A 13,570-nucleotide genomic window follows, 5' to 3' on the forward strand; every position below is an offset into this window, starting at 1 on the left:
TTGCTAATCCTTTTTGATGTACATACACAACTGAAAACAGTACAAAGACAATATATTTAGAGTTTGACCTCAGCAACACTTCATGAAACTGTCATGTGTTTGTAAATGACTGAATTCTGGTCTTATTTATGTTTTACACAGTGTCCCAACTGTTTCACAATCAGGGTTGTGCTGTTACTCTTCAGGTGGAATTGAGGACCTGTTTGTACAAATGAATGTTGCTGTGATACACGACAATTTGAGCAACCTTTTGATTCATAAAACATTTGACTTTTGCTGTTTCAGGAGTGTTTACGTTAAGGAAGGTTGCAGCTGTTTGTTTTTTAGCTGATGCTAAACAACGGTGGAAGATTACATCAGCTGTAGATAACTGATGCTGTAACTCAGAAGTGCGAATAACTACTTTATTAATACTTCCGATACACACACGCACACACACACAGTGTAACTCACTGAATCCATGATGACATAATTCCTGTTGACATCCTCTAAAAGCATTATGGAAACTGTAGTTATAAAAGTACAAAGTAAGATAAAAAACAATAATAAAAGGCATTTCAGATTACCAATTTCATCCTTCAGGAAATCTGAACATCTGTTTACTTCAAACAACACCTTTAAAAGCAAGGAGACGCTCATTTGTGCTCAGAGAAGAGAAAAAGCATAACAGAAACTTGGATGACAACAGCATGTCACATCCCACAGATTTACTGCAACACAGAAGAAACCACCATAGTACGTTAAAGTGACTACATAACCAGAGGTCTTTGCCATCTGGCCTCCTTTTTAATTAGCCGATGTGCCGTTTGTTTTCATGCTCTGTGGGAGGTTAGCTGGCTCAGGTCTGACACATCAGAGTCAAGGTTAGATCTCTTTGTTGTAAGAGATAACAAAGGTACAATTTCCCTGCGTGCAACAGCATGAAAAACCATGAAAGCCTCGATTAGTGCTCACCTAAAGTCTGCTGGAAATCGTGGCTGAAGATTTTTAAAGGTGCACAAGACAACTTTTCATCCAACATAGCAATCTGCGCTTCTCTGGGATCTCAATTTCTGATTTAACCTTTTGTGAATTTCTGATTTTCTCGAGATGGAGCTACTTTTGGAGACCTCTATTGTGTTTTACTCCTCAACTTTTCTCTTGATGGAAGCATTCCCAACAGTGACTATAACAGGATAACACTTTTTTCTTTGTTACAGTCTGTTACTGTTTAGTTTGTGCTTAAAGACAAATAATTAGAGTGTATTTTTACAAAACAAATCGTGCTGTCTTTATCACATACTTGTTAAAGAAAAGTGTCACTTGCTGTCTTTTCTTTGAACATGGCAGTCTAGTCTAAATACACTCTGTCTTCCTGATCACTGTGTTTGGTCACCTGTGTGAGCATGATAAAATCAGCATTCTGACTTTACCATTAAAAGAAAATTTAAGCCATTGTTTTGTTCATGTGTTCCTCCCGTCAGCCGATAAAGTGCATTCATTGTGGTCTGACATCTTCGGTCTTGTTCTAAAGGCCTTTGTTGAAGCTACAGATGTGTTTTGTAAAAAAAACAAATGGCTTTGAGATAACAGAGAAAGAGACGAAAAGAAAAAAGGGGGGCTGCATTAACCTCCTGCACCCAGAGGCCAGACGGGGTCTCTGTAAAGAGAGAGGGAGGAGAATCGAGAGAGGGATGGAGTGATCAAGGAAGCAGTTTTACAGCGTGATGGGCTGCAGTACACCAAAGGTCATGACCTGAACTTTAAATTTTGTTAGAACATCTTGCCAGAAGACGCCTCTGTTTCTCCTTTCATCACTTCACACTCTTTTCTTTTTCTTAGGATTATATATATATGTAAGAGAGCGAGAGAGAGTTTTTTTCTTTTTAAAATCCACATAAGAACAATGAACTCTTATGGTTTGGTTTTAATTAAAACTAGTCTTTTTTTCTTGTAATTTTAAAAAGGTTAACTTATTTAGAGCCAAATAAGTTGTGGTAACTAGTTTCACTGGTGTGTGTAAATATCTAGCCTTTAGTTGCCTGTGTCTTCACACTGATAACAAGGTCAGGTTACAGGCTTCTAATGACATTTCTGCACTGCTACCTGCTCATTTAACCGTCTTTCTCATTCTCTGCTCGCACTTTCACTTATCTCCCTTCTCCTCTCCCGCCTCCTTCTCCTTGAGTCAGGCCTATTTCCTCTCATGCTGTACCTCAGTATAAATGATGTTGACCCTGGGAAGAACCCCTGAGGGATTCAGTCTCTAAACAGCCGTTACAGGCAAGATGAATAGCAAGGCAGCCAGCACCCACCTGGGCACCATATTGTTTCAAGTGCTTGAGGTGCACTTGATTTATTTTACCTTGCATGTGGTCTTCTTGCATCGGTGGCAGAATGGAATCATCATGTTGGTGACGCTGTTTGACATGTGGCCAAACAGGCTGCATGCACATAGTTTAAATTTTGAAAGTTTGACGAGTATAGACAGAGAGTACTCCAACCAGATGACAGACAAGAGTAATGTTGTCCTGTCATCAAGTTTATTCATTGAAGTTAATTAGTGACAGCTGAAATGCCGCCGGCCACGTTTATCGTTTAATGTGGTGAAAGTGACGGTCAGCTAAAATGAGAAGCTGCTGCACCTCAATGGTTTGTACTCTGCTCTCTAACGATGATTAGCGTCAGAATTGGCCTATTTTTAAATAGCTGAACCTGTGTCCAAACTTAGAGATTTTCACATTCACAGATTCTCATTTTCACTTGCATGTGGAGCAGAATGCTCGTGTTGTGGAGCCTGAATGTTGTAAAGGAGAGCAGCGCTGCAACACTGTCAGACCAACATGGACCAAACACAGCAGAGAACAGTAAAGACAGGGTGCAATTTGATCGGCTTTATTTTCAGTCGATATGAATCCATGAAATTATGCTCGGATTGGCCCTGATGCTGATCTGAATGAACGGACTGGGCTATCTCTAAAAAATAGATGTCGTATTCTCAACAGCAGTAACTGTCCACTCCAGAGAAACCTGGACTTGATTTCACATCTCTTTTTGAGTTTACGTTTCTCATTTGACTTTTTTCGGAGTGCTGAACTTTTACTAACATGTAACTCTGCCAGTATACAAAGTTTTCTACCGAAGCTTTATAGTGTCAGTCATTTACTCGTGGATAAATAATTCCTGAGATGCTCTGAGACGACAGTTTGGTGTGTTGCAACAGGCCTGATACCTGCTCCACCCACCTGCACCACCTTCTGTGCTTGAATATCGACAACCAGCAGTCGGCTCAGGAGGGGCTGGGTCACGTAGATGTACTTATCCCTGATGTTGACTGCTGAGGACCACACGCAGTGCTGAGGTGACACCCCCTCACCTTTAGGGCACATCTCCTCCTGGGAAGAACCAACAGAGAACAGAGAGGATGATGGGAGGAGGAGGCTGGCAGGATTTCCTGATGGTGGAGTCTGTATATGATGAAGGCTTACGGCAATAATTCAAAATCTACTTTAACTGGAGTCGTAATCCACAACATGATCACAACGTGGTATCAATTTGCAAAATTCTGGTCAAATTAATTGTTCAAAACAAACTGGAATAAAGGAATCAAAGAGCGGAGTGGCATTGTTTTCTTTTTCTGTTCTGTGTCTACTGATTCATATATATTTTTTTAACATTCATTTAACAATGGATTGTTTAGTAGATTACATGTTAGAAAGTAGTGAAAAATGCTTGCAGAGCCCAAGGTGCCATGTTTGAAATGCTTGCTTTGACAAAACCAGCCAGAAAGCCAAAGATGAATGATAGAAACCAGAAACTAAACTACAAATACTCAAGTCAGAAATCAGACTGTGCCTCAGTTTGAAACAAACATCAACAAACTCATATACCAGATCTGACTCCAGTAACATAAGCCTCCACAGGCCCTGCAGCCTGCTGGTTTTGCTGACAAGACATTTACACACACTCCCTCGCACACAATATGTGTGCTGGTATGTTACGACTAACACGCACGCGTGCACACACACACACACACACACTCTCTTGGTTGAGTTTCAAGAGTTTCCACCTCTCCAAAGTGAAGAAACTGCTGTTTACAGCAGGAACTAGCTAACACATGGCTTATTGAGTTTGTATTGATCTCTAATACAATTACAGGGTCGCGTAAAACCTAAATCCCTCAGAGGAACAAGCAACTTCTACCATCTAAAGCCCATTGCTCTGGGAGAGGGATGTTATCCAGTGGATTAAAAGCCTGGGGGTAGACGTGCATAGACTCTATAGCCTACCGGTGCAAGCTGTTGACTAATGGACACAAGTAATCCCATTACATTTAGTGAGGTGAGGTGCCCACTGACAACAGGAAGGGGGAGAAAGGGAAGAATGGCCTTAATTTTGGGGACAATTTACTTCAAACTGAAACTGTACTGAATTACTCTAGCATAGAGATTGATGAAAATATATATATATATATATATATATATAGAGAGAGAGAGAGAGAGATGGAGAAGATTGCAAAGACGTATTTTATTATTATTATTATTTTGTGTTTACGTCGCTTCCTGTTGAAGAACACAACACCTGGTACCTTGCGGTGCTTTATGGTACGCCAACCTAATTAAGCCCTATTACTGACTGGGAGTAAGATGCTCTTAGCTGTGTACCTAATGTGTCATGATTGTGTGAGTGCCTTTCTTAATGTAAAAACGAACATTTAGTGACATCTTTCTGCCTTGCACGTAATTTGATTTTAAAGGCATCAGCTCAGCAGTTACAAACACCACCATCCTGAGATCTATTTAATGAAACATGGAGAAAACTACGCATTACCTGATATGGCCATTTTACTCTACTTTAATCTTATTTAATCTATTGCACTATTAAATCTTGTTAGTGAAAGAAAAAAAACAAGACACAATATGCACTTACATAAGTTGCAACAATCCTGTCTGTCCGCTTCATGTGTCTGCGTATCTCACATTCGCTGGGCTGCAGAACGGTGATGCCCTCGTCGGAGAATACATAGAACATGTTCCCCACGCTCAACCCTGGAAGAGAAGACAGGATGACAGAAAATGTTGACAAATGAGCTTTAAAAAAAAGAGCAACAAACACAAATTAAAAACAGCAGAAAATCCTGCCCCCATCTTATCTGACATTTGTGATGGGCATTTCAATTTCCCTGCTGGAGGAGACACAGCAGGACTCCTGTTAGCATGCTATTGCGTTAGCGGGGATGGGCAGTGTGCGGCTGCCAGCCATTTTGACAATGCCTACAAAGACCCTGTCAGCAACATGTCAACAACATATTGTAGCAAGACGCGTCAAATTAAAGGCACTGTCTCTTAGAAGAAACGTTTCGCGTATTGTCTGCTCTGCGTGAACAGCAGCTGATGAGTTAGCAAGGATCACAGTCTGATGTTGAGCCATATGGATGAACAAGCTATCACTGCAAAAAAGCAAAATATACAGCAAAACACTGACAAATGACACAAAAACAAGCACTTTGTTCACATATAACACACACACACACACACACCTTGTTAATGAGGCAAAATCAACTGTGAGTGCTGATAAACACTCACATATAATCCAAATGCCTACTGAACCTCACTGGCCTCTTTCGGTTCTGTGGTAAACCCGATGTGGTGATGATGTATATAAAACAGATTGTATTTGTATTGTACTCCAAACCGCAGCGGGTTTTCCAGTGCAGTAGTAAACCTGTACTTGCGGCCATGCTGATGTGGTAAAAATATATACAGTGTAAAGACCGGATAGATTTGTCTAACGCTGAAAACCACAAAGCTGTTTTTCCTGCAGCCCCCACACTGGGTCTGTGGTATTATTTGCAAAATGAATAAAATCCCTGCTTGTGTGTAAATGTTTCCTCCCCAGGTGATCTGAAAAACAGATTACAAAGCACACCAGCGAAGGGATGAAACACCTTGGACACGCAAGGAGGAAAGCAAGTTCTGCTGGAGAGAAAACAACTTTGTGATTGTTCTGGACAGCATGGCAAGCATCACCTGTCTGCCACATGTCCTCATTCACGAGAACACGAAGGCGCTCTGAGAACTGAAATGCATTACCTTCTTCTCGCCACAGAATGTTTGCAACTGCAGAGTCAGCCGGCGAGCGACCGAAAGGGAAAGGGGAGGAGAAAGAGATTAAAAACATTAAATCACAAAAAAAAAAAAGAGACAGATCCTCCGAGAAACAGTGGAGGTGATTTCTCTCGTGGCATGCAAAGACAAAACTTATTTGAAAAATGTGCCTCACTGGTGTTGACATCGCCATATTTCCTCCTAAATCAAGAGATCACTCCTGTCTTTAGAGGTCCAGTCATCAACTACTCTGTGTTATTTCACTTGGCTCGATGAGAACTTTCTCGGTTATAGATGGTGAACTCGTCAACATGACAGAATCTAATGAAATGCCAAACGTTAAAGTAACATGAAATATGTGATCTGATTGTTTTAAACTGTTTCAGTGAGATCGCTACAGCCAGAATAGACCATAGAATGATTCCTCCACTAATTCTTTTTACAGTGTGAAATAAATCAAACTGATGTTTCACATCTTCAGCATCTTTGCTGTCGAAACTTTTGCTGTGTTTCCTCACACGCTATCAGAATTTAGATAAATCTTCATGAACATGATAGTCTAAATTCATTTTTATTTGCACCAACAACTAATATTTACACATATAAACATTGTTTCATGCTTGCTCTGTCTGTGATTATTCTGGTATAATGCTCGTGACCCCAGGGTGACAGTGAAATGTTTAATGGTTGGCCGAACTTGAACTTTGTTCCTCTTTCACTTCATCTTGTTAACAGTTGTATATGAAGAGCTCTCTGGGTCAATGTCACAGAAATTGACAAACAGTGAGAAGACTGACATGCTGTTCTTTCAGTTTGGATGTTTTGAATCTGTTGTCCCCCACTGTAAAAAATGGGATAAAATGAGCCATTCTACTGTGAGACATTCTTCTGGACGGCCTTCGTCTGTCGGGCTGGGGCATCACAGAGCTGATATTGTGTTGTCTGATTTAAGCAATACTTTAAAAGATACCAGGCTGACAGTCGATGCTGCTTTACTATTGATCTAATATCAACAACTGTCTGAGGCTGTTTACTTTTCCTTTCAGCCATCTGAAGGCATAAGGGATCACCTGACAGTCATTTGAAATAAAGTGTTTTTTTGTGCTTATTAGCTCTAGAGTTTACTGCAATCATGGCGCAGGCGACACATGAGGCATTTGTAAAGGCTTGTCAACACAAGCGGTGTTTAAGCCACCACTTAGATACTACTTAAAATGATGTATAAGTGGCAGCCATGCCATTACTATCTAAACCAGCATAAGAAATCATATAAACTCTTTTCCTGCAAAACAAAGCGAGGTCTTACTTCTTTTTGGCATCATGTTCGACAGAGATGAGGTTTCCATTTTACTGAGTTTACTACAGGAAAAGGTGAAATTCGACACTGTGTGACTTACGAGTCTTCTTGGCTGAGTCTTCAACAAACAGCGAGGAGATATCCTCGTCCACTCCCACCTCGTTCTTGGCGATGCAGGTATAGGCTCCGGTGTCCTCGTACCGAACGCTGCCAATAAAGAGCTCGCTACCGTTTGCTACAAGAAGAGATGGAACAAAACCAAAAGAAACGAGTGTTACTCTGATCGTTTTTTGCTGCTGCATTATTTGAAACATTTAGAGCAGGCATCTCAAACCGGTTCCATAAAGGGCCGCGTGGCTGCAAGTTTTCATTCCAACCAAGGAGGAACACACCAGGCTGGAATCAATTAATCAGCTGATCTCAGTCTTCAGCTGACAACTAAGTGATCCCTTGATGTTGATTGGTTGGCCTGATGTGCTCCTCCTGGGTTGGAATGAAAACCTGCAGCCACGCGGCCCTTTATGGAACCGGTTTGAGATGCCTGATTTGGAGAGTAGATTACGTGTGCATTTCTGTTTGATAAAAGCTGTCGAACCACAACCCTGACGATGTGTTCATATATCCAATATGGAAGCTGTGACCTAATATCAAGCAGTCACTAATGCTCATAAACCAGAATTTGTTCAGAACTTGTGTCATTAATTATTTTGAACCCAGAAAAGTCTGTGTGTGCTACAGACTCTCTCTATATCCTGTAACTGTCTTGAGAAAAGCGAGCTTGCAAATGTGATACTGTAGACTCATCAGCCGTTAACGTTACTATAAACATCAGAAAACGTCTCAGTTTGTTTTTATTTGTTGTTGTACAATGTGTTCTTTTAAGACTGTGTTTGAATTATAAGACTAATAACAATAAAGTAAACTTGATACCTTGTCAACTTTCAGTAACTGATGAATACTTTGCTTCTCAGTAAAACAACTCTTCACATTCGACTTCAATAGCCTTTTTGTCTTTCAGTACATGAGTGAAGTCTCGTCTGGTTTCACACTCATGTTCCCCCTCACATATTGTACAATGCTGCACTGTTTGCATCAAGATGCAGCAGTGATGTTAGATGGAGGTGACAGGTGATGCCGGCCATGTTAACTCACAGAGGTCATCATCAGAGGCAGACTCTCTGATGTTTGCTGTAGCATCAAGCTCTGTGATGTACAGCTGCACTCTGATCCTTCCTGTACTATATGGAGCACTACGCTGAACACAACACCACGCACTTGGTGGGGAGACTGATGTGCATGTGTCACAGTGGTGCTCTTACAGGGCATGTTGCACAAGAACATAAAAGAAAGTTTCAGTTTTCATCCCTTTCTGTATGTCTCTTGGAAGTGTCTGTAACATCTAACATCCACACTCTCTCAGTCTCTGCACCCAGTTTCTTCTATTCGTCTCACATCTTCTTTCTACCAGATAAAACTTAAAGCTAGCACATTGTTAGTGCTCGTCTTCCTGCACAACTGAATACACCAAACAGCAATAAAGCACACACTTGCAAAAGCTTTTTTATGTCGAAGATTATCTCTACCTTCTTATTCATGCTTACTGGGCTGTAAAATAACAAGACATTACAGAAGTTGACGCAAAGCTTTTCATATTAGTGAAATGTCTCTTGGATTCTGATAATAATTCTCTTTTATCAGGGTAAAAGTGTGTAATGCTTTGAAGTGAAAACTGCCTCGAAGCAGGCCTTCACAGAATGAGACACTACTCTAATTACTTCTAATTAATAATTATGTTCTGATCAATTCTTATTGAAAACCACTGAATCAACCACTCATTAAATTATATCACTCATATCCTTACTTTGCAAGCTTGTAGCGGTTTGTGATGACAGGGATTTTGACTGGTTTTGTCTTAAATTTTGATTTTTCGTCTTCTTTACAGGTGTATTACTGCAAGGGCCGATGGGATGTGTTCCTGGGAGGCAGGAGTCAATGGGGGGCCCTGGCCTTAAATGGAACCAGAGCTATACCATAGAGCTATGCTACAGGACTATCACCTCCTGAGGTAGAAAGTGGTATTTCAAGACAGGACTGGCCGGGGCTAGCTGGCTAGCATGCTAACCAGAAGATATCTCTGCAACACAATACAAAGACGTCTTTGACCATTACTTCACATTTTGTTCATAATGTAAGTTAATTTTTTTTGAATGTTTGAAAAAACATTTTGGCCATATCTTACACACAGCACCTTTAAGGCATCTATAATTGAATTATCATGTTAACAGGGGATCACATGACCCCTCTTACAGCTTGGTCATCGTGTTTTTGGACAGGGAAGGCACCTATGTTCAGCGGAAAAGCTCTAAATCATACTGTACCTGTACCCAATGGCAGACAGTTTAAAAAGTTAAGCATCTAAGTGGTTGACAAAGCCCAACATTTAGCAGCTAAATAGCCAGATATTTCCCTGAGGAGTTAGTGAATATTGAACTTGCATTTATCAGGTGGCCAGAACACAAAATCCAAATCGATGCAAAATAAATAGGCTACTGTTTGCTTACACATTTGCCATATCAACTTAAGGGGTGATAATATGTCAGTGTTGTGTTTACAGCTTGCATACGCTGCTGCAATGTGGAAAAAAAATCTGCTTTTACAGGTTGAAGGAGTTGTGTTTAAGTTGGTAGAAACTTTAGCCAATTTAATGGCGGTCTGAGTAGAAATGAACGCTGAGTCAAGTGTCAACCACCACTTCAACATGAAAGAGCATCCTCCTCGCAGGTCGGCAAAGAGAAAAAGCAGCTTAGATACAATTAGATGGGATCAGAGAGTGATTCGACTCTGGTATCTCTACACTACATTATCTGCTGCTTCTTGTTTTAATCAAATAATAATTAACATATTTACAACGTCATAGATGATGCGTGTAAAGACTGTGTGCCATTGTGCTCCCAGTTTCCTACCGGGAAAGACTATGCACGGTCATGATAATCTGTCCATGCTGCTCCTTGACGTAAGAGTTTCTCTGTGGCCTACTAAACAAGTCAAAGGCATTTAGCTCACAGTTTTTACTCCTCAGCCACAAAAACAACTTGCAGCCATTCATTACCCTGGATTAACAAGGAATGTGGTTATAGTGACAATGAGCTTATTTCTAACTGGTCTGGGGGGAAAAGTGTATTCTGTCACACTTTATATTAAGGTACATATATTCGCCATTAACTAGTATTTTATTAGCATGCATATTAGTCGCATATTGGTTTTTTATTAGTTATTATAAAGCACTCATTAATGTCTTAGGTTTATTAAGCAGGAGAATTAGGATTATTAGGTTATTAGGAACTTCCTTCCATACAATCAATAAGCACTAATTAGGTTATAGAGGGAAAACTCTTACTTAATGGCCCAGTAGTTAAAGAATACAGTCATGCAGAATAAGACATTAAGTGCTTCATAATGACTAATAAGGAGCACACACACACACATATACATTATCTTTATTTAACCAGAGAAGGCCATTGAGAGCAAGCTCTCTTTTGCAGTGACGTCCTGATAACAACACATAAATACAACTAATAATTACAATACGTATAAAACAATAGAGGTTAACAATGGACACAGAAAAAGGGCTTCTCGTTAAATCTGGTACAGCGCATGTATTGTCAACGTCACTGCAAAATAAACAAGAGTTTCTGCACGTTGTTCCATTTGTTTACTGCGTAGTATGTTAGAGCCACTTTCCCAATCTCAGTATTGACATGGAGATCCTTGAGGACCAAATAGTGTTGGGACCAAGTGCAGTGCGAACTTGAGTTATAGTTGAGAAGACAGGAGAGATACTCAGGTAGTTTGCCGAATGCAGTGCTGCTCCCTTCTTACTGCTTTTGACTGCCACCCAGCTTTCTCATAGTAAACGCTGATGTGTTCCAACCATCCCGTTATGAACGGATGTGCTAAATGAGAGACTGCTAGGTTTTAAGATGGGAGGAGGAATAATGCATATAAATTACATTACCATAGTCCATAATATGTAAAAAGGTTGACTGGACATTTTGTTTTCTGTACTTTTGACTAATAAAAGTCTTATTTCAATCAAAAAAACATGTCAGTTTTCCTTTTCAGGACTTGTTTTAATATGCTTTTTAAAGCACAGCTTGCTATCCAGCAAGAAACCAAGGTATTTATGATATGATACTCTTTCTCTTGGAGTCCCATTAAGATCAGTAATATTCAGTTGAGCCGGACTGGGTCTGACAGTAATTTAAGATCAATCAAAGTTTGCTGTACATTACAAAAATCAAAACGCAAATTCAGAACTGCCTTGGCAACAGAGGGCGCTGTTGTAAATAGAATGGCATCATCTGTGTACTGATGAATTGTACTGTTTGTAAGTTTTTCACCTAATTCATTTACAAAAATTTAGAGTCCTAGACTAGAACCCTGAGGAACATCTTTGTTAACACTCATAAAACTGGACTGACAGCCCTTGGCCACAGCAGCTTGAGCTCCATTTTCAAACAATATGCTCCTAATATGCATGCTAATAAGCAACTACTTCATGATGAATGTTTGTACACCTTCATATAAAGTGATACTGTGTCTTTTTCCCATAATGCATCAAGGTCAAAAAGATCATGATCTATAACGTCACACATCCAGGTGACCATGTAGCTGTGTTAAGAGGTTTGTTCTGCAACCATCTCAACAACAGGGATTACCAGGCAAAGATCTACAACAGGCTTCAGTGGTTGCAGCACTGCGAACAGCTCCAGCACATGGTTTCATTCACTCAGCTACACAAAGCACTTCCTCTCTTCATTGTTCAACTGTGGCTTACAATCAATACTCCACACTATCAACTATCAGTGTGTGGTTCAGACTTTACAAAAGGCAAATACGAGGACACAGGCAACACTTTGGCGGTATCTGTATTACAATCCTGACATTATATGTGGTTTGTGGAAATGAAATAGCAAATCACGCCTCCTCTGCATGTCCTTTGATCTCCTTTTTGAAGCATGGCTGGATAAAAATGGTAATTTGTACTACATAATGTACTTTTTCACTCTATTCTCTTCACTTTCCTAAATGTTTTTAATGAAAAAAGCACAAATTATCTTTGTAAGTAGGACTCCTGCCCCTTGCCATTGCCCACATTAGTTGGCAACTCTGAAAACATAGCCACTGCAGTGTTTATGTATTGGCGAACCTTGCAGAACCTCCCATGTTTGAGTGTCTGAGGGTTGATAACAGGCTATTACCACAGGTAATGACCCACACACAGCCAATAAACTCTCCCTTAATGAGAACTAGGCCATAAAAAGAAAAGTCGTTCTCCATTCTACTCTCCCTCTCTGTGATACTGAGAGTGTGTCTTTAAAAGCACCTTTCTAGCCTGGATAAGTAGCTGCCATCTCCCAACACACAGTATATTTCATTTTATCTTCTCTCTCTTAGTCGTCCTTTTCATTCACTTCTAAAGAAAAGGTGTGTTTGTTTTGTCAGAGGAGCAAAATGAAGACAGTCTTGGTTTCATCACCTCCGTATGGAATGTAAATAAATGAAAAGCACAACAAAATATTACTGCTGACAAGAAGAAAGAGGAGTCTGTTTGAGAGATCATCAGCTTGATTTTTTAAGCTTTGTTTTCCACATGCATTGTCTTGGCTTACAAAGATTTCTGCAGTACTGTTGGTATGTAACACTGTGCAATTCAAAAACACTGCACCAACGAGATGTGACAAACGGTATCTGCTGAAACGTATTGTGTGCTGACAGCACTTCAACTGTCCTCACCTATGAGAGAGAGCTGTTTGGACGATCTGGGCTGCAGGTCCATGCCGTTCTTCAGCCAGAGGAGCTTGGGATTTGGGATGCCGTCGGCGTGGCAGTGGAGGCTGGCAGATACACCGGGCTCCTGAGCCTGCGTTTCTGGATAGACCAGGATCACTGGAGGGACTGGACGCACAAACGCAAACAAAACCAAAGACACAAACAGGGAGAGCGGCGAGTGAAAACATAATTACACACTGTTTCATGGTAGACCGTATCTCCTGGGGGAATATAGCACAAACACCCACACACGCAGTGGGCAGAGAGGAATTTGTCTCACCCAGCATGGAATATATTCACACATAACAAGAATCCAAGCGCTCTGGGCCTGCTTTATTACAGCTCGAGTCCTCCA

At 40.5% G+C, this 13,570-nt stretch overlaps 1 protein-coding gene across 1 annotated transcript in view; it reads right to left on the bottom strand.

Moving 5' to 3' along the window:
- fstl4 (follistatin-like 4) overlaps nucleotides 1-13,570 on the bottom strand; it is a 188,541-nt gene that overhangs the window by 10,874 nt on the left and 164,097 nt on the right. The window contains exons 8-12 of the mRNA XM_041952258.1: nucleotides 13,180-13,341; nucleotides 7,484-7,618; nucleotides 6,072-6,098; nucleotides 4,909-5,027; nucleotides 3,225-3,374 (exon numbers count right to left, since the gene is read on the bottom strand). Coding sequence (XP_041808192.1) covers nucleotides 3,225-3,374; nucleotides 4,909-5,027; nucleotides 6,072-6,098; nucleotides 7,484-7,618; nucleotides 13,180-13,341 — 593 coding nt within the window. The remainder of the gene's footprint in view (nucleotides 1-3,224; nucleotides 3,375-4,908; nucleotides 5,028-6,071; nucleotides 6,099-7,483; nucleotides 7,619-13,179; nucleotides 13,342-13,570) is intronic.

Source organism: Chelmon rostratus, chromosome 14, assembly GCF_017976325.1.
Source record: "Chelmon rostratus isolate fCheRos1 chromosome 14, fCheRos1.pri, whole genome shotgun sequence".
In the NCBI taxonomy this organism is placed as follows: Eukaryota; Metazoa; Chordata; class Actinopteri; order Chaetodontiformes; family Chaetodontidae; genus Chelmon; species Chelmon rostratus.